General features: G+C 35.7%; 1 protein-coding gene across 2 annotated transcripts; it reads right to left on the bottom strand.

The window, feature by feature from the left end:
* Positions 1-1,641: 1,641 nt before the first annotated feature.
* On the bottom strand, positions 1,642-23,971 carry VCPIP1 (valosin containing protein interacting protein 1). 2 transcript variants are annotated; one of them, XM_072951881.1, is made up of 4 exons: positions 20,990-23,971; positions 12,417-12,503; positions 3,693-3,841; positions 3,237-3,418 (listed from the first exon to the last, which is right to left on the bottom strand). In XM_072951881.1, exons 1-4 carry the CDS (start codon positions 23,700-23,702, stop codon positions 3,386-3,388), a joined length of 2,982 nt encoding a protein of 993 aa, XP_072807982.1. In that variant the 5' UTR covers positions 23,703-23,971; the 3' UTR covers positions 3,237-3,385. The 2 variants fall into 2 exon arrangements, with proteins under 2 accessions (XP_006204764.1, XP_072807982.1); XM_006204702.4 differs by having other exon boundaries at positions 1,642-3,841; positions 20,990-23,967.
* Positions 23,972-24,978: the final 1,007 nt, after the last annotated feature.

The raw sequence follows: 24,978 nt of genomic DNA, 5'->3' as shown, positions 1-24,978 counted from the left end.
AGCAGTAGGCTTGATTGTAACAACCAAACAAAATTATCAGAAGATATAAAGCAAATTTCACAGTCAATAGCATTTGCTAAATTCCTCAGGTCTTTAGCCTAACATTTTCCAATAAAATATCTGAAATACAGTGAAAGGAGGGAAAATGGGCCTTAGACTTATTCTTTAACTAGTTCCTGAGTAACCACTCCCCTGGCGTTCATTATATCCTAGCCCATAATATTTGACAGCATCCTGTTTTCTTCAATTTCAGCCAGTTCCTCATTACCAGTATTCAAGACACACATCACCTTCAACTCTACCTGGACTTTGGGACATCAATTCAAACTTGGTATTATTAATTATAAAATGGATTACAGAAGAAAAAATTATAATTTTACTTCCACTTTCAGTTAAACACTGCAAATAGAATTTAATTATAGTACTGAATTAGAGTTAGAATGTTACCTGTAGGGCTAAGAAAATATTTTAACTGATTTATGATCTCTAGCTTGGACTCAAGGTTGTGGTGATCACAAATGGCAGTACTAAAAAAATAATCACTCTGAAATCATGTATTTGATTATGATAACCATATAGATGGACAAATGATGATAATCAAGAACTTAAATTCTGTTCTAAAACTTTTTTGTTAAGCTGATACCTGGTCCACTTCTCAAAAACCATTAATTACCAAAACAAAATTTCAGTGGATTTAAAATAATTTTAGGAAATCTGACCATTCTCAGAATCAAGCCTTTTATTCTTTATCAAGAGAGAACCCAAACTATTATTATAATATTCATATACATAGCCAGTTTCTAAATAGCATTGCTGTGGCAAGAGAAATCAATAATGTTGTCAGAGATTAAGCCCCCCTTCTAATGTTCACAGGTGCATTTTAATTTGACGAAATCCAAGTATTTAATATGAGATAAAATGTGTGTGATATTTTTACTTTATGCTATTTTTACTTTACACCAAGCCACAGGTGAAGAAAATATTTGTTAAAGAAAAGGTGATTATATCGTTTACCTGGAAGCAGTGCATTCCCTCATTAAATAGTTTTCCTGTATTTAAAAAAAGTGTATGTGGGTGAGATGTTTCAATGGCTGAAAAAAGCCAAAAATAATTATAGTGGTTAGTGATATTTGTCATTTTTAATTGAATACACAGACATCACCTATACTAACTAAATGGGAAATATTATTTGGCAGCTGCAGTTCTTTATGCAAAACTAGTGCACAATATGAAAGTTCTAAATTTTCTTTCTATTTATAGACCTAGAGAAATGTACACGAAAGAAATCTAGAAGAATGGAGATAAAAATATGGTTTAAAAAATGTGGTAATGTGATAAAACCCAAATATGTATCTTGCTCAGACATCACCTGCAACATCTTGGGATATCCCTTCTTTCCCTATTCAAAATGGAGCAGTTCGTTCAGTAAGGGTGGATTCAGTCAGAGATACTTTCATAGAAAGAAACCCCTAAACCTCTCTTATCTGGAAACACAAGTTAAAGTATTGTCTATAGTCCTCATGAATCAACAGGTTAAGATTTTTAAATACCTGGTGATATACTTTCTGATGTACATTTTCTTAAAAAGGCAAACAGTTCTGCATCTGTTACACAAGCAAACAGAGAGAGCCAGGCTTTGAATGCTCTAGATAAGAGACTGTATTAACATACATTTTGTCTTTCATCCATTCAGATTCCACTTAATTTTAGTGAACAGAGGGAAAAGATGGATTAAAGTGTACATTTCAGAATATAGATTTGCAGAATAGGATAAAATAGTGCAATACCAATCTCAAGATAAGCATTCTTTGTCTTTAAGGAATAAGCATGAAAGCTGCTTCTTGAGGAAACTGGCACTAAAGATTTGATGAATACACTATTTCAGCAAATGCCCAGTTGACCAGGGTATGATGCAGTAAGATTTGCATCCAAATCCAAGTGAAGCCAACAAATGAAGAAAATCTTATACAAAAAAGGAAACGATTTTTTGGTTCAAAGGGGCTCAAAGACACTCAGCATATAGAAGCTTAAATACCACTGATCAAAATCGTAGAACAATGTAACTCATTCATAAAGATAAATTCTTATTTATAAATTCTCTGTGAATCTGACAAAACTCTGAAAATTAGAGATTAACTACTGTACTGCTACCATTATTTTTATTATTTTCTACTTCACTTTGCAATCAACTTTTCTGCAAGATTAAAGAACAAAAAATTGGTGGTAATTGACTAGGCCAGGATTCAAAATAATGGTAAATATTATTAACAACAGAGCACACAATTGGCTGTGTTGGCTTGGACAGCAACATTACTGAATCACATTGACTTTATCATTCTAGAATAGATATTTTCTCCTAACTTTGCTCAAATCAGCAAAATGTTATATCATTACACTCCATTCTCAAGATATTTTCACCAAGAATACATACCTCTGTAAATGTGTTTACGTTCACAGAAATGTCAGGATCCCAGTGTCTAATATATCCTTTTATGAATTTCAAGGTACAGTTTCATTCAGATAACCTTCAAATTTACATAAATCCTTTGACACACTAATAAATATGTGGAATGGTTACCTTGATGACATCAACATTAGCAAAATCTTATTTCCCCCCAGTTGTAGTCTTCTCAGAAATCAAACATATTTAGCAAGAGAATTTTCATATTTGAAACATTAAGACTTTCATGGAATTAAAATTACAAAGAACTTCCAATGAACCACATATATGGAAGAAAGTCATCTCAGCAGATCTAATAACTAATTTACAGGAATTCAGAGCCAGCCTGGGCAGCAGTATATTAAAAGCTATTGCCAATCACACACTTGCTATCATGCACTGAATAACAAGATAAATCTTTGAATTATATACGTACAAGATTTTTAATGACTAATCAAGTTATGTGGCCCAGCCAACAAAAATTACATATTCACAATAAACATCCTGCCTTTATTAGCCTCTAAGTAAATCAAGAGTGATCCATTGGCTCAGTTGTGTTTGTCATCTCAGCATCCTGACTATCCATCTCTTCAGGCTCCTCCACAGAACTTCCCTTTTGTGCTTTCGACCTTGTGGCAAATGTTGCTCCCAGTGCCTCTGCCACAGAGCTATCAGTTGTTTCCGTACTCAAATTTTCAGTGCCACTAGTTAGAGAAAAAGATTCGGGTAAGCCAGTCTGAAGACCCCCAGACTTCACAGAAGAACTCATAACTTCTACTTTCCTTTGAGGAAGATCAGATGGTGACTGCTCTGTACTTTGATCCCGTAAGTGCTTGTCCATCGATGCCTGAATAGAAGAAACCATTTCCTGCAACTTTTTTCGCTGGGCCTCAACCACATCCGGATCAAGCTGCCTGCTGTCTCTCATTGTAACTACCCCAGGAGCTATTCGAATAAGCTCACTGTTACTAGGAGCAGCTGTGAATACAGAAGGCTCTGTTTTAATGGAACTACTACTGAAGTCTGTCCCTGGGGTATGCTTCCTTCCGACTGGAGCTTCCCTAGCTCTTGGATCAAGGTGTGGGGCACTGGAGGCAGTTCCTAGAGAATGCCCTTTTCCCTGAAAGGCAGTTACATTGTGAAGCTGCTCGGACTTCTTTTTCACTACTCCACCACTACCTAGTTTCAATAACCCATGTGAGGGACTTGATTCCCTACTTCTTGTAGTAGCCTCTGCTCGAACCTGACTTACAGCCTCTTTAACTAAATCTTCAACATCAGGACCGATGGGGAAATGTCCTGCAGCATCCACACACAACTCCAGTCTATCTTCAGAAGCATTATAGACAAAGGTTTTGCCAGGCAGATGTGGAAAAGTACAATGCTTGCCATCAGCCATACCTTAAGAAAGGAAAAAGAATTTAACACGTTAAAATCGTACTTAAAGTGTCATAAAGACAATTATAACTGCAATTGTAAATTTCCAATAATAATCTACAGGTGACAGCTTTCAAAACAAAATGAGAAAATTATTATACTTATTTATTGATAGAATTTAATGCCATTACAAAAAAAGAAACATCACCATAGACCTTACAGTAGTTCCCCAGGGGACTTTAAATATACATATATTTATGTGTGTGTGTGTATGTATATATATGTGTGTGTATATATATGTATGTATATGTATGTATATATATATCATTAACCTGTTACAAAGTTAGGAAAGTTAGGCTTGAAACAAACAGCTGAACTATAAGGAAGACACTAGCAACAGTGTTAGTAAAGCATTTGCTTATAGTAAAGCAATCAAAAAATATATTGTCATTTACTAAAATTCAAATTATAACCTTTAAAAATACCTGTAAGGGCAAAATGTTGTACACACATGTTGCATAGTGTGTTGAATTCTACTGAACTACAGAATACCAGAATAAAAGTTTTCTTAGTGTGCCATAGGTATATATTTTTCACAAAAATAAAAAAAATATGAACTTTCAAAATAAGATATTCCATAGGTAGAGCAGTAGTTGCAGGGGCACATTTAGGAAAGCTAAGATTAAGACGTTGTGACTTCAGTATAACTGCAAGAATTGACAGAACTGACACTTTGTCACAATAAATTAACAGTATCTTCCTACCAGTATATATAGAAAATTGCTGTATTTCATGTTAACAATTCTTATTCCTCTCTGGCAGATGAGAATCACCAAAATAAGACTGAGTTATGGACACTCCTCAAATGGCCCAGTGTGATATACTTCTCATGTCAACTAATGCAGCAGTAGAAGAAAAGAACTTTAAGCAGGCTTCCCTTTATATTCTAGTTTAAGAGTTTGGTCTCACTACATGGTGTTTTAAAACTTTACACTTTTTCCAGCCTGGGTATAAAAAAATTACATGTGTGTTTTAAGCTATCCATAACCTTATATTTTAAATTTGTCACTCAAAGAATACTCCAAGTATGCAAAAATAAGGGTTTTCAAATTTTATGAAACCACAGATTTTTTTTAAATGAGGTAGAGAACTTTTAATAATATATGGTGCATATGGGAATATTTATGGCAAAGCACAAAGACAAAAGCAAACTAGTTCAAAATGAATAGAACTGTTAGTAAGTGCTACAGAAATTCGGAGGGGAAGGACGAGCAAACTCTAGAACGCTTCGTGGGCATTTAGGTAGTCTCTCTCCAGTTCTGTAGGTTATTAATAGTTCTTTACTCCTCTGAAGGAAGCTACAGAGTGGTTCCCATGTACATTACTGTGAATATTCCAAATAACCAGGGAAATGAACTAAACTTCAAGTGAATAAATAACATATACTAATTTCAAACAAACATTCATTTCAGTGATGAGCAAAAATCCAGTGAGAATTTCCTCCGGGCACAACATTTTCGGCAGAAATAACTGACAAAAAAAAACATAGAAAAATTAAAATCAGAGATTTCTAAATAGTACCTTTCAGGGCACAACTTTGAAATCAGTTTACTGCCTACTTCAGAGAGCTATAAACCATGCTTCAGGAAACAAAGGTAGCAAAGAAGAGAATTTTGAATGGTAAGGCCAGGGATGCCTCTAGGCAAAGCTTTTAAACTTTCATTTCAATAGATAATATCTATTGAGCCTCACTATGTGCCAGGAACTAAAGTAGACCCTGAAGATTCAAAAATAAAATGTAATTCTTAGAAGATGGATACAAATAGATAATTATAATGCAACGAGGCAAGTATAACAATAAGTATACTGCTCATTTCACTAATTATTTGAGGATTACATGGGAATACATGCAAAGCACATACCACAGTGTCTAATACAAATCAGGCAGTGAATAGTTAATTTCTCTAATAGATCAAGAAGGGTTTGTAATTGTTTCCAGGCTGCTGCTGTGGTGCTTTCTTTTGGCTATCCCTGGTGAGAATCATAGTCCCACACATGTTTATCACATTACTTATAATGAAACACTGGAAACAATCTAAGCTTTCAACAAGAAGAGAATGGTTAAGAAAATAATGGTCTATCTACCTGATGGAAGTAATATGCAGCTATTAATACTGATATAAAGAAGAAATCTATAATGCCTCATACATACAGTAAAATGTGCATGATGGTAAAATAGCAGGAAACAAATCTTAAGTACTATAATTACAATCATACCAAAAAAAATACATGGATAAGACAGATACTTGGCAGGTGATGTTTCCCACTTCCAGTTTCTAGACTTTACATTATTATAAAATTTTAAAACACATGTTAAAAAAAAAACACAATGCAAATACTTCAAATGCTGTGATCTTGATCCCTTTAAACACAGTCATTTAGGTTTTATATAACTTATATAGTCTTTTCCATTGTAAGAATCAAGGTGTATTGAAATGTCTATATCACATATTAACAATTCCATTGCACATATACACCAAAAGACATAATAACATAAGTCACATATAATTCACCTGTTTTAAGTGTACAGTTGAACGTTTTTAGTATATTCAGAGTTGAGTAACCATCACCATAATTGCTTTTGGAACATTTTCATCACCCCAAAAAGAAACCCTGAACTCATCAGCAGTCACTCCCATTCCCCCTCTGCCACCCAACTCCCAGCCCTAGACAACCGCTGATTTACTCTGTCTCTCTCTAGGTGTGCCTATTTTGTCATTTATATGACTTTTCATATAACTGAAATAATACAATATATGGTCTTTTGTTTCTGGCTTGTTTCATGTAGCAGAATATTTCCAAAGTTCATCCCCAACGCAGTCTATACCAGTACTTCATTCTTCTTATTGCCAAGTAATAGTCCATTGTATGGATATACCACATCTTTTTAAAATCTTTTGAGGAACTGCCAGACTTTTTCCCCAAGTAGTTGCACCATTTTACATGCTCACTAGGATTTCATTGCCAATAGTTCTTATTCTCTGTCTTTTTAATTATAGCCATCCTAGTGAGTGGGAAGTGCTATCTCATGGTTTTGGTTTGCATTTCCCTATGGTTAATGATGTTGAGCATCAGTTCATGTGCTTACTGGCCATTTATATATTTTCTTTGAATAATGTCTATTCAGATCCTTTGCCCATTTTTTAACTAGGTTGTGTTTTTATTGCTGAGTTCTTTATATTCTAGATGCAAATCTACTCTCTAATATATAATATGCAGAATTTTCTCCTGTTCTGTGGGTCGTCATGTCACTTTCTTGTTGGTGTCCTTTGTAGCACAAAAGTTTGCTTTTTATTTATCTACTTTTTTCTTTTGTTGCTTGTACTGTTGGTGTCATATCTAAGAAAATCTGGCCTAATCCAAAATTAAGAAGTTTTATGCCTATGTTTTCTTCCAAGAGTTTTCTAGTTTTAGCTCTTATACCCAGGTTTTTTATACATTTTGGCTTAATTCTCAAAATTGTTTGGTGCAAGGTACAGGCCAAACTTCATTCTCTTGCATGTGGATATCCAGTTGTTCCAACACAATTTACTGAAAAAAACTATTCTTTCTCCATTAAATTGTCTTAGCATCCCAGCAAACATTTTAAGAATAACTTCAAACCAGAAACAGAAAACTACTTAGAAAATAATCAAGAGAATCATTCCCACACCACCCACCACAACCCTCCCAACACACAAAAAACAACTGAAGGAAGTTATTTTCAGTTGTATGAAAGACAATGCATACTTACCCCAATTACTGCAAGCTCTATAATCAATTCTAATTAAATAATACCTTTAAGAAAAACCATTACCTGGTATCAATTTATTTCAGAAGGTAGAATGAAGTGAAAGATTAGAGTTAAAAAGAAAGGGATGAAAAAAAAAATGGCAGGGGGATGCTCAGAGAGAAACTGATAGCTTTAAATGCTTATATTAGAAAACAAAAATTTATAATCAATAGTCTAAGCTTCTAGTTAAAGAAACTAGAAGGACAGTGCAAATTAAACCCAAAGCAGGCATAAGAAAGGAAAAAGTAACAGAAATCAATGAAACTGAAATCAGGAAAACAACAGAGAAAAGCTATGAAACCAAAGCTGTTTCTTTGAAAAGATCGATAAAACTGATAAACCATTAGCTGGATTGGTCAGGAAAACAAGAAAGGCACAAAATGAGAAATGACAGAGCTATCGACCTGACAGATATTAAAAGGATCATAAGGGAATTTTATAAACAATTTTATGCCAATGAAATTGATAACTTAGATGAAAATATTCTAAAAGTGATTATGGTGATAGTTGCACAAGACTGAATATATTGAAAAAACATATATTCTTGAAAAAACAGACATCTTGAAAGACAAAACTAACAAAGCTTCCTCAAGAAGAAAGGGATAACCTTAAGAGCACTCGATTAAAGAAATTAAATTCATAGTTAAAAACTGTCCAATAAAGAAAACCTCAAGCACAGATGGCTTCACTGGTGAATTCTACCAAACATTAAGGAAGAAATAATATCAGAGCTATTACAAAATTTACCAGAAAACAGAAGAGGAATGAACACTTCCCAACTCTTATTGTGTGAAGCCAACATTACCCTGACTAAACGTCATTACAAGAAAACTACATTCCATTATAACTCATGAATACCATGTCAAAAAACACTCAATGAAATATTAGCAATTAGAATCCAGCATGTGATGCTGGTTTTCAACATTCAAAAATCAATGTAATTCATGCTGTCTACAAACTAAAGAGAAAAACCTTGTAAGATCATTTTAGTAGATGGAATCAGGAGGAAAAGAGCACCTGATAGAATTCAACATCAATTCACAATACTATAAAACTATCCATAAACTAGGAATAGAAGGGAATGTTCTCAACCTGACAAAAGGGCATTGCTGAAAAACCTACAGGTTTGAATGCTTTCCCCCTCAGACCAGAAACAAGGCAAGGATGTCCACCCTCACCACTATTCTACATTGAACTTACAGCTAGTGCAATAAAGCAAGAGAAAGACATAAATGGCATATATATTGAGATGGAAGAACTAAAAGTTTTTTATTTGCAAAAGACTTGAGGACCTACACAGACAATCCCAAAGAATCGGCTAAAAAGCTACTAGAACTAACATGTGAGTTTAGCAAGGTCGCAGGATACAAGGTTAAAGCATAAAAACCTGATTTCTATGCACTAAGCAATGAACAACAGGAAACTGGAATTTTCAAAAAGAATCTTTTATAACAGCATCCCCCAAACATGAAATATTTAGGTACAAATCTAACAATGGATATGCAAGAATTATATGTTAAAAATTATAAAATTTTGATGAGAGAAATTAAAGAAGACTTATATAAATAAAGAAATGTAACATTGTCATGAATCAGAAGACTCGATGTTGTCAAAATATCAATTGTCCTCAATTTATTCTACAGATTCAACACAATCACAATAAAAATCCCAGCAGACTTTTTTGGTAGAATTGACAAGTTGATTCTAAAATTTGTATGGATAAGGTGGAGAGGGTATAGCTCAAGTGCTTCAGCACATGCCTAGCATGCACGAGGTTCAATCCCCAGTACCCCGTCAAAAAAAAGAAATAAACCTAATTATCTCCCCTGCAAAAAAATAAAATAAAATTTATATGGATGAGCAAAGCATCTAGAATGCCCAAAACAATTCTGAGAAAGAATGAAGGTGGAGGACTCCTACTAACTGATTTCAAGAATTACTACAAAGATACAGTAATCAAGACTGTGTTATTGGTGAAAGGAGAGATACATAAATCAACAAAATAGAAAAGAGATTCTAGAAATAAACCCATATGAACACGGTCAATTGAATTTTTTTAAATAATTTTATTGATGTGTATTTTGCATATAATTCACCTTTTTCAAGTGTATAATTCATGGTCAATTGATTTTTGATAAAAGTACCAGAGTAATTCTATGGATAAATTATAGCTTTTCCAACAAATACTGCTGGAGCAATTGAACATCCATTAAAAAAATGAACCTCGCCTCATACCTTCCAACAAACCAACTCAAAATGGATCATACACCTAAATATAAAACCTAAAACTACAAAACTCCTAGAAGAAAACACAGAAGATATTTTTTGTGACCTTGGAATAGGCAAAGATTTCCTGGAAAGGACATAAAAAGTATGAATCATAAAAGAAAAGATTGTTAAATTGATCATCAAAATTAGAAACCTCTGATCTTCAAAAGATAATGTTGAAAGACTGAAAAGACAAGTTACAAACTGGGAGAAAATATGTGCAAAATAATTATCTGATAAATGATGTGTACCCAGAATATATAAAGAACTCTCAAAACACAATTTAAAAAATTCAAACCAACTTTAAAATGGGCCCCAAATAATAAGATAGCAAATAAACACATGAAAAGATGTTCAACATCATCAGTTATTAGAGATGCACAAACTAAAACCACTAAGAGATAGTACTATAAATCTATTAGAATGGTTTTAAAAACAAAAACCAATACTACCAAGTGCCAGAGGAACACAAAATGGCCCAGCCACTTTGGAAAATGGTTTGGAAGTGTTTTATAAAGATGAGCATATACTTTTCACATGACTCAGCAATCCCACTCCTAGCTATTTACCAAAGACAAATGAAAACACATGTCCACACAAAGACCTGTACACAACTGTTTACACTGGCTTTATTCATAGTAGCCAAAAACTTAAAACAAACCAAAAGTCCTTCAATTGGTTATGGAATTTTTAAAATGTGATCTAGCCATACAATGGAATGCTACTCAGCAATAAAAATGAATAAACTACTAATACATACAACCAGACAGATGGATCTCAAAAGCATTAGGCTACAACAAACTGACAAAATTTTCCTGTGAAAGGGGCAACATGGTAAATATTTTAGGTTTTGCAGACCATATATTCTCTGTCACAACTACGCAACTCTGCCATTGCACTGTGAAAGCAGTCATAGACAAGACGTAAACCCGAGTGTGGCTATGCTCTGATAAAACTTTACACACAGCAGGCAGTGGAGACTGATATGGCCCACAGGTAGTTACCAACCCCTGTGCTCAAAGAAGCCAGACACAAAATGTTAAACTATTTGGTTCCATTTATACAGTGATATGAAGAAAGCAAACAGTACAGGGACAGAAATCATATCTAGTGGTTTAGTGCCAGGGCCTGGGGGTTAGAGGTAAGGGATTAATCAGAAAGGGGCACAAGTCCACTTTTTAGAATGATGGAAATATTTTATATCTTGATTGTGATAGTGGTTATATGACTGTATATGTTTGTCAAAATTCATATACTTGTATACCTATAAAGGGTGAATTTTACTGTATGCAAGTCATGCTTCAATAACCCTGTCTTAGGAAGGAAGGAAGGAAGGAAGGAAGGAAGGAAGGAAGGAAGGAAGGAAAGAAGCCAACTGGCTAGCTAGCCATTCTTTGGTCCCTGATTCAATAAATCAAAAGAAAAAAGCATTTTTTAGATTCTCAAAAATCAAGGAAATTTAAACACTGTCTGAATACTCGGTGATATTTAAAAATTATTGTTCATGCTTTTTTGATGTGCTAATGGTATCAAGGTTTTTTTTTTAACTTTTTTATTGAGTTACAGTCATTTTACAATGAAGGTTATTTTTAAAAGAAAAGTTCTTACTTTTAGAAATACATACTGAGGTTCTTACAGATGAAATTATGTCTCAGATTTATTTTAAAAATAATCTGTTTGAGAGGGGATGAGAAGAAATTTACTGATAATTACTGAACCTGGTGGTAGGTAAATAGGGATTCACTACATCATTCTTGCTACTTTTATATGTTTGGACATTTTTACAACAGCCAAATTGGGTTTTATTTTTTTAATAAGGAAAAAAGTGCATGAGAAAGAAAAAAACATAAAATAGAGATTATGTATTTAATGTCTGCAGAGGTCAGGTAGCTGAAAAGGTGAAATAGCCAGCGTAATAAATTCTGGGGCTAAAAGCATTCACATCAAATCTTTGAAAAAACCTATGGGGTCCAAACACACATACTGGCGACCTCTCTCTTCAGACCTTAAAACTCTGAAGATAACAGTTACATACTTGCACATATCCTTATAAACAGCGTATACACAATGTGAAAAGAAGTCAAATGTAAAGTGAGCTGTTTCCTAGAATCCATAAAACCCTGAAGTACATAGTACTCATAGTCAAAACAGAACAACAACAAAAAAACTGTATTATCTGGTTCTGGGATAGTCACTAGCATTATAAACAAATCAGTTTCTCATTTCACAATCTGTCTTTAGTTGTTAAGGATCACATATATAACTTAAATGAAAAAATAGGAAAAAGTGATACAAGATTTTTAGTAATATTATAGCAGAAAACATAGCTGACCATATCAGGATAATAATCCATTTTAACTAGGCAGACTAGCAAAGAAGAATATATACCTAAAATTAACATTGGAAATAGTTTTAGAAGAATATTATCTGAACTTTCTTAATCTTATAATAGCTTGAGTGGAGATATTATCTAAGAATAAAATCAGAAATCAACCATACCCATGGTTTTCTTCATAATATTGTAGAATACACCACCCTGCTGGAACATGTGAGGAAGCCCCTTTGCATAAGACCATACATCTTCTCCTGTAAAATAAAAAAAGGTACAATATTAGCAACAAATAAGAGAGTTCAACCCAGGCTTGCTTTAATGTGGATTAGCCTCAGAGACTGTAAGGCAGATCTCCCATATGAGAGATGCAGTCTATAACAGGGACTATGGCACACTAAAAAAAACATGGCTCATCTAAAGGTGGCAGCCACTGCCAAGTACTGTCATGGAAGAGTACAAGCCCAATATTTCAAGATCAAGTAGCATTTCAAGAGAAGCCAAAAATCTAGGTTTTTAACATTAACTCTCCCAATTTTTAAAAGTAGAAAAAACTAATTCAAAAGCATTTTTAAGACTGCATGAATCAATACTGGGCATATTAAACAAAATATATATGAACACTCAGTCCAGTTCAAAGTAAACTAGTTTGCTAACTTTGGACTAGAACAACAGAAAAGGTTACAGAAAGATTTTTATGTTTTTAAAGTATAATATAAAAATATATATTCTATATTTATGTTAAAACTAATCAATTTAGGGGGGAAGTGAACTGTTGACAAGATTTAGAAAAAAACTTTAGAAGTCCACAAGTTTCACCATTTCACAAAAACATTTTTTCAAGAACATCCTTTGACAGTGCCTATTATCAATAAGAAGTTTCAAATAAGAAGTTAAGAGTGATAATCACTGTTCAAGAAGTTAATAAAGAAAGGAAGGAACATAAAAGTTACTTTTGGTTTGTGGACTGTGGTTATTTTTTTCCTTTATACTTTCATTATTCTCTGGTCTGATAATATATATGTACTGCTTTTATAATCAGGACCTTTCATAGTTATTTTAACAAAGAATGTTAAGTTTTATCTTTCCTACTAGAAGATTATACTGTTAGATCTGAGCTTTGAATGGGGGTTATTGATGATTGTGAACTAATCACTATGTACCTACAATCTCTCAGAGCTCTAACTCCTTCTACATTCATAAATGAGAGTATGAATTTGCATGGCAGTTGGCTAAAGTTGCTCAGTATTATCAGCTTAAAAAGTACACAAATTTAAAAAGCCTTGGCACTTAAAGTTTCAGTTAACTAGAACATTTACCTACACACAAACAGTTAATTCACTAATGATACAGTACTGCTAGAATAGGGCAATATTTAAGGGTGGGCACAGTAGTTTAAATTATTGAATATTAGTAAGAACCCCCAAATACAGAACATTAATAACTTCTGGCAGATGTTCTGATTGCTGAACTTATTATTAAATTTTATTTAGAGAAATTATTTCTATGATGATAACCTTTCATTCAGTTATTATCAATGTTATCTTAAATGTACTTAGCAGTTTACCAAATACTCTAGGATATCATTTATCAAATATTCTAGAATAAAAACATATCAAAAAACTATAGGTAGCACTTAATTTTTTTGGTCAAAATCTAAACAGGTGCCAAAATAGTAAACTTCTCAGAACTGACCACCTAAACACTAGCAAGAAAAATGACATTTCTTAGTACTTTACATGCCTGACTATTCCTTATTTAAGCAGGCAGAACTCTAAAAAGTAAGAACTCTATGTAAAATGACTATAACTCAATTTAAAAAATGTTAAAAAAAAAAAAGAACTCTATTGGAGTGTTAATCTAACTTGTTTTCATTATCTCTCCCTAAAGATTGTTTTTAGACATTATTTTCCTAATCTGCCTCCCCCATGGTATTTGAACTCTATAGGTATACTAGTTACCTGTTTATGTACTATATGTATATCTGCACTTTATTCATTAAACAGAATAAGATTTATTTTACCCTCTCCCTCTTCCAAGAACCAATTTTCACCCTCTTCAGACTTACATGGCCCCACTGAGTATGCATGCTCTACTGCTTTAAGCGAAGGATGAATACCATCTATATCTTTATTATCTACCCAGCTCAGAGCAGGCACTTTACATAATTTCATTTTCTCATCACAACTGAGCCCTTTACAGAAGAGGAACCAAGCTCAGAGAGTTTAAAAAATTCTCCCAAATCAAACAGCTAGGAAGTGGCAAAGCCTAGATTTGAACCCTATGTATCATTCCACAACTTACACCCTTTTCACTGATACTAAACCTCCACTAGATACTAAACCTTTACAATAAATTTGGCAGAACTACCCACTCTCTTTTCTTATAGAAATCCATGGTATCAACAACTGGCTAGGAGAAAAAACAGGCAAATCATTTCCTTTGGTATATACATACTTCCACTAAAGTCATCCATATTATGGATGTTTTTTCTTTCAGTTACCTAATTTTTTCCCTCTTTAATAAGAAGTAATTTTTAAAAGTATGTTAAAATTAAAGAAGATGTGGTATATATACACAATGGAATACTACTCAGCCATAAAAAAGAGTGAAATAATGCCATCTACAGCAACATGGATGGACCAAGAGATTGCCATACTAAGTAAATCAGAAAGAGAAAGACAAATACCATATGATATCACTTACATGTGGAATCTAAAATAGGACACAAATGAACTAATTTACAAAACAGAAACAGACTTACAAACATGGGAAACAAACTTATGGTTACCAAAGGGAGAGGGGATGAGGGAGAGATAAATTAGGAGTTTGGATTAGCAGAGATAAACTACTATATAGAAAATAGATAAGCAAAAACGTCCTACTGTATAGCACAGGGAACTATATTCAATATCTTGTAATGGCCTATAATGAAAAAGAACATGAAAAGGAATATATATATATGCTATACACCAGAAATTAACACATTGTAAATTGACTACACTTCCAATAAAAAAAATTAAAAATTAAAAAAGAGGTACTATGAAAGTATAAAATATTGTGTAATTTTAAAATGTATATTAAAAACTCATACAGTTCTTTCAGGAAGATAGAAAGTATATAAAAATCAAACAATTTTTTCAACTTCTGAAAGGTTGCTAACCTTTGTAGTAAAGTGGGGTAAATATCACAAGTAGCCTAATTCCATTAAAGCAACTCTGACAAAATGTGTATAAAACTCTTATAAAACTGGCAAACTTTTTTTCACAAATTTGTCTATCTCTTGAAAAAGAAAGTTAACTAGAAATTTAATATAATATAATACTAAGAAAAAGAAATTAGACTGGTATTTACAGTGGATGATGTGCTATGTATCATATCTACCACAAAATAAAATCCACAAAAAAATGGGTATATAAGAAAATTTAATTATATATTCTGCAATGCCAGAGTTAGAGTCACTCACATACTGTATAAATAATAAAGATAATAGTCTACAAAAATTATTCAATAACATCCAAGTGGTCTGAACAACACAGATTAAAATCTGTGAAATATTACAGGTAGAACTTTGTAATTTCATTTTAAACTACCATAGTTAAATTCAAAGTGGCTAGTTACATGAATGATTCATACTGAGCAAAAGACCGATGCATTCACTTATTGTCTCATTGATACAAATAAATAGACATAAATTCTATTTAACAAATATTCTAATTAAAACAATAGAAAGGAAAAACACATGTCCCTATCAAGAAGTCAGCCTATTTAATGAAGACATACAATCCTATATATCTCCTATACTTTCATAGCTTTCATCAACAGATCTCCAGCTTCCTTTTCGCTATACATAAAAATTATAAATGAAAGCTATAAAAGGATGGGATGCCCTCAGTTGAGACCCTGCAGGTAAGTTAATGGAGGGCAAGGACTGTGTCTCATTCATCTTTATAACTACAGTACAGTCTCTAGCTCACAGCAGACATTCATTTTGCTGAAATAATCTGCATTCATTCATTCATTCATTCAATAAGCATATACTTGGTACCTACTAACTGCCAGGGCCTGTGCAGGAGAAAGGGTATTCATTGGTGAATAAAACAGGCTACTGTCCCTGCCTCTATGGAGTTTACAATATAATGGGGGAGGCAAATGAATAAATAAACCAACAAATAAGATAATGAAAACCTGTAATAGTTGCTATGAGGGAAATTAACAGGGTGCAGCAGTAAATGGGACCTACTTAGAATGGTTTAGCAAAGGCCTCTCAGACCCTTAGATAAGGTGGTCAGGAGAAAACCTCTGATGATGCAACTGACAAGGGCTTAAATTCCAGAATACACAAAGAGCTCATACAATTCAATAAGAAAAAAACAAACAACTCAATCCAAAAATTGGGCAGAAGACCTAAACAAGCATTTCTCCAATGAAGATATACAAATGGCCAATTGGTACATGAAAAAATGCTCAATATCACTAGTTATCAGAGAAATGCAAATGAGAAGTTGTGATAACACACACACATACACACATAAAATGGAATACTACTGTCATTAAAAAGAATAAAATAATGCCACTTGCAGCAACATGGATGGACCTGGAGATCGTCATTCTAAGTGGGGTAAGCCAGAAAGAGAAAGAAAAATACCATATGATCTCAATAAAATGTGGAATCTAAAAAAAAAGACACAAATGAACTTATTTATGAAACAGAAACAGACTCATAGATATACAAGACAAACTTATGCTAACCAAAGGGGAAAAGGGTTGAGAAGGGATAAATTGGGAGTTTGAGATTTGTAGATCCTAACTATTATATATAAAATAGATAAACAGTAAGTTTATACTATATAGCACAGGGAACTATATTCAATATCTTGTGAGTAACCTATAATGAAAAAGAATATGAAAAGGATTATATGCTGTATGCCAGAAATTGACACAACATTGTAAACTGACTATACTTCAATGAAAAAGAAAAAAGAAAAAAAAAACTACAGTGAGGTATCAACTCACCCCAGTCAGAATGGCCATCATTAAAAAGTTCACAAATGATAAATGTTGGAGAGAGTATAGAGAAAAGGGAACCCTCCTACACTGTTGGTGGGAATGTAGTTTGGTGCAGCCATGATGGAAAACAGTACAGAGATTACTTAAAAAACTGAAAATACACTTACCCTAACATCCAGCAATTCCACTCCTGGGCATATATCTGGAGGAATACCTGGAGGAAACTCTAACTCAAAAAGATATATGTATCCCAATGTTCATAGCAGCACTATTTATAATGGCCAAGAGTAGGAAGCAACCTAAATATCCACTGACAGATGACTGAATAAAGGAAGGTGAGGAATGGAATACTACTTAGCCATAAAAAGGAATAAAATAATGCCATTTGCAGCAACGTGGATGGACTTGGACAATAAGTGAAGTCAGAAAGAGAAAGAAAAATACCGTATGGTATCACTTATCTGTGGAATCTTGAAAAAAAAAAAGGACACAAATGAACTTATTTACAAAACAGAGACAGATTCACAAAGACAACAAACTTATGGTTACCAGGGGAGAAAGGGGGTAGAATGGTTAAATTGGGAGCTTAGGATTCATGGATACTAACTACTATACATGAAACAGATAAACAACAAGGTCCTACTGTATAGAACAGGGAATTATATTCAATACCTTGTAATGGCCTATAATGTAAAAGAATATTAAAAGGAATATATATATATATATATATATATATAAATGAATCACTATGCTGTACACCAGAAATTAACATACATTATAATCAACTATAATTCAATTTAAATGAAAAATTTTAAAAATAGAAAATGATATTAAAGCCTTAACCTAAATAAGGAGCCAGCTATTCAAACAGCATGAAGCTTGATGAGCTATTTTCTAAACTAACGTACCATCAGCTTAGCTCTCATTTAGTAATTCACAAAGGCATTTCTGCACTTTGAAACCTGCAATTTTCTAAACAAACCCTGTCGTTTTCCATTTTCCAGCCCTCTTCAATCTAAATATCAATAGTTCTTCAGCACTCTTTATATAAGGTTATGTGTACTTACTTAGCTATCTCCAAATTGACATTTTTACAAACATATCACTTTTAATTAAGAATATCCTCTACTTAATTCAAATACAGTTAAGAGAGAATTAAAGGTAGAAAACTAATATTTACAGAAGGACTAATACAGGCCAGGCACCGTCTCAGTTCTTCAAAGCAGGAAATCTATCAAGTACCACCACTATAAAATTGGCAAAACACTCTTTTTTATGCTTAAATTTTGCGTCAGGAGTAGAAGTGGAAGACTTAAATGTGTGGGTTTGTAGGGGCAGCAAGATAAATGTTGGAGGTGAAGAGAGCATAACAAGCAGACATTATCTTGTAGATAAACAAGGAACTACTATATAGCACAGGGAAGAATATTCAATACTTTGTAATAGCCTATAATGAAAAAGAATATGAAAAGGAATAAATGTTCGTATAACTGAATCTCTATGCTGTATACCAGAAATTAATACAACATTGTAAACCAGCTATACTTCAATAAAAAATCAATTAATTAAATTAAATAATAATAATAAAAAATATATTCTTGGTCAACTCATTGCAGTCCACAGTCTAGCACTCAGATATTCAGGTCCAGAAGCCTCAATCCAAACTCAAAAAGTGACTAACTGTAAACCAGAATTATTTTACTAATTTTCATTATGAAATATATTATGCTGACTAGACTTTTAGACTACTGATCATAATCTCACCTGTGCCAATTTATTCATCTACAATGCAGAATAGAGCCTTCCAAGTGAACATAATCCTCACCTGCACTCTCACCTGTACATCAGTACTTACATCAGGAAGCTAAATGAGTGATCAGACTAGATGCTTGATGACTATGGAATCAGTAAAGGGATACAGATCTTTCAGGCAGGCCATGGAGAGAACTGATCAAATATTCCTGCCCTCAACAGAGATTACCTTTCTAGTTACTAGAATTTTCATGAACCCCAGTTGATATATTTTTTCCTTTTGTATAGCAGTGTATGAACAGTGCCAAATTCTGCTTTTCAACTCTTTTTCAATGTTCAATGCTGACCAGCCATTCCATTTCTGCTGATACAGCCTTTCTTTAGATATGGTAATGTCATCTGTTTAATTCAATCAAAAACATTTCAAAGTGCCTACTACCTGCTGGGCACTGTACCAGGTGCTGAGCATCCAAGGTTTGATATGAGACACATCCTCAAGAGTTCCTCTTCTATTAAGAAAGACTTCTTCCCTGTTTTGACCTGGAGATTGCTGGTTTTTAAAAAAGTGCCTTCTGCATATATCTAATTTTATCCATTCTGTGCTGAGGGTGTTCAGTTTTCAGAATTCTGGGAGTACTTTACTGTTGCCCTATGTACCAACTACAAGGAGTATCTTGTGAGAGGAGGCAACTAAAGTACTTTGGGGGTTAAGTAGCTTGCCCGAAATGACTAAATTTATAAGTAGTGGAGCCAGGATTCAAATTCAAGGTCTGACTGCAAAAATCACAATCATTCCCTTTATTCCATACAGTCTCTAAGAAACTAAAAGCTCTGAGATGGTAAAATTTGAAGTGCTTAGTACATTTCTTGACATATCCCCCAATTCAATGATAATGTCTTCCCAAATAGAGTCAGCAATATTAAGTAATAAATTGGTACAAAGCTTTTAGATACCCATTAACTACTAGGCCCCCAAATTTAACAAGCCAGAAATAATCTTCATTTTGGTGGGTCAAGGCCCAAGTCACTGAAATTCAGTACTCTTAGAAAACACAGTCAAAACCCAGATCATTTTTCTAGTTGAAAGCTCTAATCTCAGCAAAAACAAGGCCCCTCTAACAGGTAATTTATTTCAATTTTTCTACTTTAAGCCTTAATAAAGCATATTCACAGTAATTTAAAAACAAAGATTAGACAAAAAATAATGTAAAAAACACACCACTGGATCATTTCCCAAATTATCCAAAGCTTTAAATTACATATGTGGTTGATAATATATTTTCCTTTAATTTGTGCTGAATTATTAAAAAGAAATGCTTCTTAAGCAACATCATTAACATCTACCTCTGTTTCTTATGTTTCTCATGAGTTATAATAAAATAGTTGATTACAACTGATGGCAAAGAGTCACTGAACAAGAAAATTAGAACACAAATCTTAATGCACAAATAAAAAAAACGTGATGAACTGGGAAAAGCAGAACAGGAAATGGAGGAGAGAGACTATTAGGTGGGAAGTGCAGTGAGCATATAAACCCAGAAACTGCAATTCATCAAACAGGAAGTCCTGAAATCACATGACATGCAAGAAAATGAAATTTAAAAATAAATGAAAAGGGGAAAGGTGGGCAGGCTCAATAGAGCCAACGGGGGTAAAAATGAAAAAGGCTTTAAATGGATACATTACAAGCCCATTTAAAAAATAAAAACAATTACAAGAATACATTATATTTAAATAATCTGGTGACAATTAAGGGATCACTTTCACTTTCTTAGTTACGTTTTCCTAATACTTACTCAATAGAGAACTACACTAACAGCCATCCACTGCCAAAAAATGAAAGAAAAAATTTTCTTCTAAAATATATAATCAAACAGTTCTTACAATGACCAGATTTTTTTTTCACAAAGACAACAGAAAAACTTAGCATATTACATTCACAATTAAGTTAAGAAATAGTATCAAGTCAAATTGATCTTACCCATTAACGTTGCTAAAAGACACAAGGAGTACATTTCTTTGTCAGCTTGCTCCTGAAGTTCCTTAGATGACAGTTTACCAGTGACAGCACCCTCTTCTTGTTTCACAGTGTGGGCTGAGTGGGCTGCAGCAGACTGACCCGCTTCAGCTTTACTTTTTAGAATCTCTATTGTAATTCTGTCACCATGCTGTAAAGGAACTGGCTCCTTTTCCATTCCAGCCTGCGGTGGCATTAACTCTTTAGGGGGAAAGCCATACCGAATACACTGTAAATATGGAGGAATGTTAAATTCTCTGGCTATGCTTTCCTGAAGTTCAAAAAAGGTTGTTGAAGACTTAAGTGTAACCATGGACTGTCGTCCATCATTAGTTGTTATACGGATCTTCTTCTCCTTAGAAGTTGTTGGTGAATAGGGAGCCTTGGTAGGGGTGGCAGGTGCAGAGGATGGACCATCACGAATGGTACTGGGGGAAACAGTCCTGGGTTGTCCTTTTTGTTCTTGTTTTAACTTCTCTGTTTTCCGTTTCTGCATTACAGCAGCCTGTTCCGTAATATTCTGTTGAATAGTTCTTTCCGTTTTACTCATGTTTAACTCCTCCTTGTGCAAAGTTTTTGTTTTCTGTCCAGTAAGAATAATTTTAGTTGGGAGCTGAGACTCTGATTCTTGTCCTTGTACATCTCCAACTCTCTGGGCATGTGCACCATCTATATTTACAGGAGTATAATCATCAGGATTCTTTTTGGCAGTCTGATGCAATATAGTGTGGACAACTTTCTGAACAAGAATTTCACTCCCAAATTCACCTGGAAAGTGCTTGGTAACAAGTTTCATTGCAACATCATAAACATTACTATTCAAAGATGCATCACTTTCATACTGGAACCAATATACTGTTTCTCTGACCACTCTTCCACCCCATTCCAAAGTAATAGGAAAAGCTTCTGGTAGATTGTCATACTCTTTACCGTCCCAAAAATGTTTGAATCCACAACCACATTTGCCACCAGTGGACCTAGAATTAGTTCTGTCCCCATCCAAATACACAATAGACCCATCTCCTCTGACTCTTCGCACAGATGTGCCATGGCACCAATTACAAGCTGTTAGGTTACTCAATCCATAGTCTGGTACCAGAACATCTTTCACTGAATCATATGAGCAAACCAAATTGTTCAAGGGAAAGCTATAATTTTTGTCAGGCCTCAGCTGTCCATGAGTACTTTTTGCCAGGTTATACAGTTTCCCTCCTGGAGCCAACCACTCTGGAGGAACATGAAGTTCAGAAAGGGCACCACAGAGCAAACATTTGTGAAGGCGATTATCCATTACTGCTTTTTTAGCAGCTGCTGTGACTTCTTCAGGCTGAACTCCTATCACCCCAGTCCTCCTGTAGAAATACTGGTGGACATCAGCCACCAAACTAGGATGGATACCGTGTTTGTCCATAAAAACTTCTTCCATAGCAGCAACAAGCCTAAGTAAGTATTTATCCTGCAAACTTCTGTCTCCTCCAATGACACAACCACCATCCTCCTCAAGTTTGATGTACTTCTTAATAAGGTCCTGAGGCACACCCCATGCTTTAGGAAGTAAATTCATAGGCAGTTTGGGCAAAGCAGCCCCTTTTATGCCTACCAAGGGGATATAATGGTTTCTACCAGAGCTACTCCATGCAATACAGATTGGTTTGTTCAAATGACCATCTCTCCCAGTGCACTTCTCTGCAGGGATGAGCCCTGGCAGAAAGGTGGCTGAATAATCACCAGAGCTTCTCATGCCACTGAGTGAATCTAACAGAATAATAGGGCGATGTAACACATTGGCAAGGCCAAATATATGGATGTTCCTCAGACCCAAGGGAACACCCTCAGGTGGTACAAACAGAGGGTCACACTCATTGATAATGTCCTCCCACTCAGCGGCATCAATGAAGTCATGGAACAGAGCTTGATATCGGGCCAGGTGCTGCTGAAAGTGCTGTTTAAGATTCTCTCTCAAGGCGTGCCAGAAGAGCTCCCGGCCCACTAGAGCCCGGGACACAGCATGCACCAGGCAGTGTCCATCCCCGTCCACATGCACTGGAATGAGGCATTCCTGACTTTTATTGGCCCGCTTGATGTCCTCAAGAGTGTCATGCAAATACAGGAGGCTTCCGGAGCGGTCCTTGCCATAGCCCACCGTGTTAACATGCTCTGGCTCGATGAGGAAGGCGCGGTCACCCAGTAAAGCGCAATCGAACAGTTCGCCCTGGTTCATGTCCCGGAGAAGCTTGGCCCGGCCTGTCTGTTTGTCCATTCCGTAGCGAGCTAATATGGGCGACAGCAATTTGCAGTGGTAGTTAGAAAGGCCCATCACCTTTACCAGTTCCGTGTTCTTCTTGGGTGCCCCTGTCACCCCGAGCAGCGCATTCCGCAGCAGGTTGTGCAGCACTACGTCCGGGTCGGTCACCTCCTCCACCCCCAGCAGCTGTTGCTGCTCGTGCCGCTGTCCGCACTCGGTACACTCGATGCTGACAGAACCGGAGGCCGGGAAGAACAGACGCGCCTGGCACTTCGGATCCGGGCAGCTCCCGGAGAGGATTCTCCGGTCTCTCCGCTTCGAGAGCCCCCCCGGAGCAGCCGCCGCCGCCGCCGCCAGGGACGGCGGAGTCGGAGGAGCCTCTGGGGGAGGAGGTGGCGGCGGCAGCGGAGGCGGCGGCGGCGGCTGAGACATAGCTCTTGGCTCTCGAGTCTTGCTCCGCGTCCCAAGCGACCCTCAAAGGCTCATAGCCCAAACCCTAGCCGGCCCGACTCGGTCTAGTCCAGGCCCAGGGCGAATCACTTTCCTTTCCCTATCAGCTCCTCCTCCTCCTAAGCGAAGGCGGAAGCGCCGGACGTTGTTTCTCTTACTTCTCCACCGCCGTAGCCGTAGCCGTTGCCCCGAACGTAACGGCCACCACCCTACCCCGCACTCACACTCAATCACTCTCGCTCTCTCTCCCTCAGAGACACAGACATACACGCCCTTACCGACATTGCGCAGGCGCAGCTTCCGCTCTGCCCTCTGGGAATTAGAGTTTTCCAGCCTCTCTCCTGGTCTTCAAGTGCTGGGATCTTTGATCCGTAAAGAACTACAAATACCGTGAGGCCAAGCGGTTCAGCGCCCGCGGAGAGGAGGAAGAGGAAGGCAGTGGGGAGGGAGGCAGAAAGGAAGATTGTCACTCACGTTGCCTGCCGGGAGTTGTAGTTTTAACTGTACCTCTTTTGTCGTCTTCCCCATCCTGGGGCCCAAGCAAAATGAGTAAGAGAGACCACATTTCCTAGGATGCCTTGCGGTTCGAGCGGCCTCACTTCCCCCATAGGCGGAGGGAAGGATACAGGGAAGCTTGGTTAATAACAGAGTTAAAGGGAATGGGTGTCGGAAGCAAAGGGTCTGAAGTTCACGACTGCTAGAAGGGGAGGGGAATGAAAGGCTCTCAGTGAAGAAGGTACAGTAAATAAATGTCCAGCGACATGGCGGGCTGGGAAGTTGAGTGAAATGGTCTAGTCTAGGCTGGAGGTCATAAAAGAAAAGGGGGGAGTATAGTGAATTGATTCTCGGAATGTTTCTTAAGTTTTTTTTTTTTTTTCATCCTGTCCTGTCACACTCCTCACTTCTCATTCTTACCGCTCTTACAAGCCACTCAGGCTCCTGAACTACCTCTTCTGCCTTTTTTCCCCTCTGTGCTGGGAGTCACCGAGGCGCCATTTGTTTCCTGGAACTGTGTACATTTTTGCAGTTTACAGTACAAAAAGCAATACCTTGGATGTGTATAGAGTTTAAATACAGATCCAGAGCTTTCTGAGTAGGTATAATATTGTTTGCTCCTTATAGTCCTACCCTCAGAGAGTAATAGCAGTTATCATTTATTGCGTTCTTGATATATGCCTGTCATAGCATTTACATACACGATGTCGTTTAATCTTAATAATATAATAATAGAGGAAACATGTCCAGAAAGGAAATGACT

Source organism: Vicugna pacos, chromosome 29 (genome assembly GCF_048564905.1).
Source record: "Vicugna pacos chromosome 29, VicPac4, whole genome shotgun sequence".
In the NCBI taxonomy this organism is placed as follows: domain Eukaryota; kingdom Metazoa; phylum Chordata; class Mammalia; order Artiodactyla; family Camelidae; genus Vicugna; species Vicugna pacos.
Note: the sequence above shows the minus strand (reverse complement) of the source record. Positions and strands in the feature narration are given on the sequence as shown.

What these genes read in the sequence shown, in the direction of transcription:
- VCPIP1 (XM_006204702.4), bottom strand. Translation starts at nt 23,702, where the DNA reads ATGTCTCAGCCGCCGCCGCCGCCTCCGCTGCCGCCGCCACCTCCTCCC. An exon ending in TCTTTTAGCAACGTTAATGG is followed by an intron (nt 12,504 to 20,989) that starts GTAAGATCAATT and finishes TTTATTTTACAG; the next exon opens with GAGAAGATGTATGGTCTTAT. An exon ending in TATTATGAAGAAAACCATGG is followed by an intron (nt 3,842 to 12,416) that starts GTATGGTTGATT and finishes TCCTTTCTTAAG; the next exon opens with GTATGGCTGATGGCAAGCAT.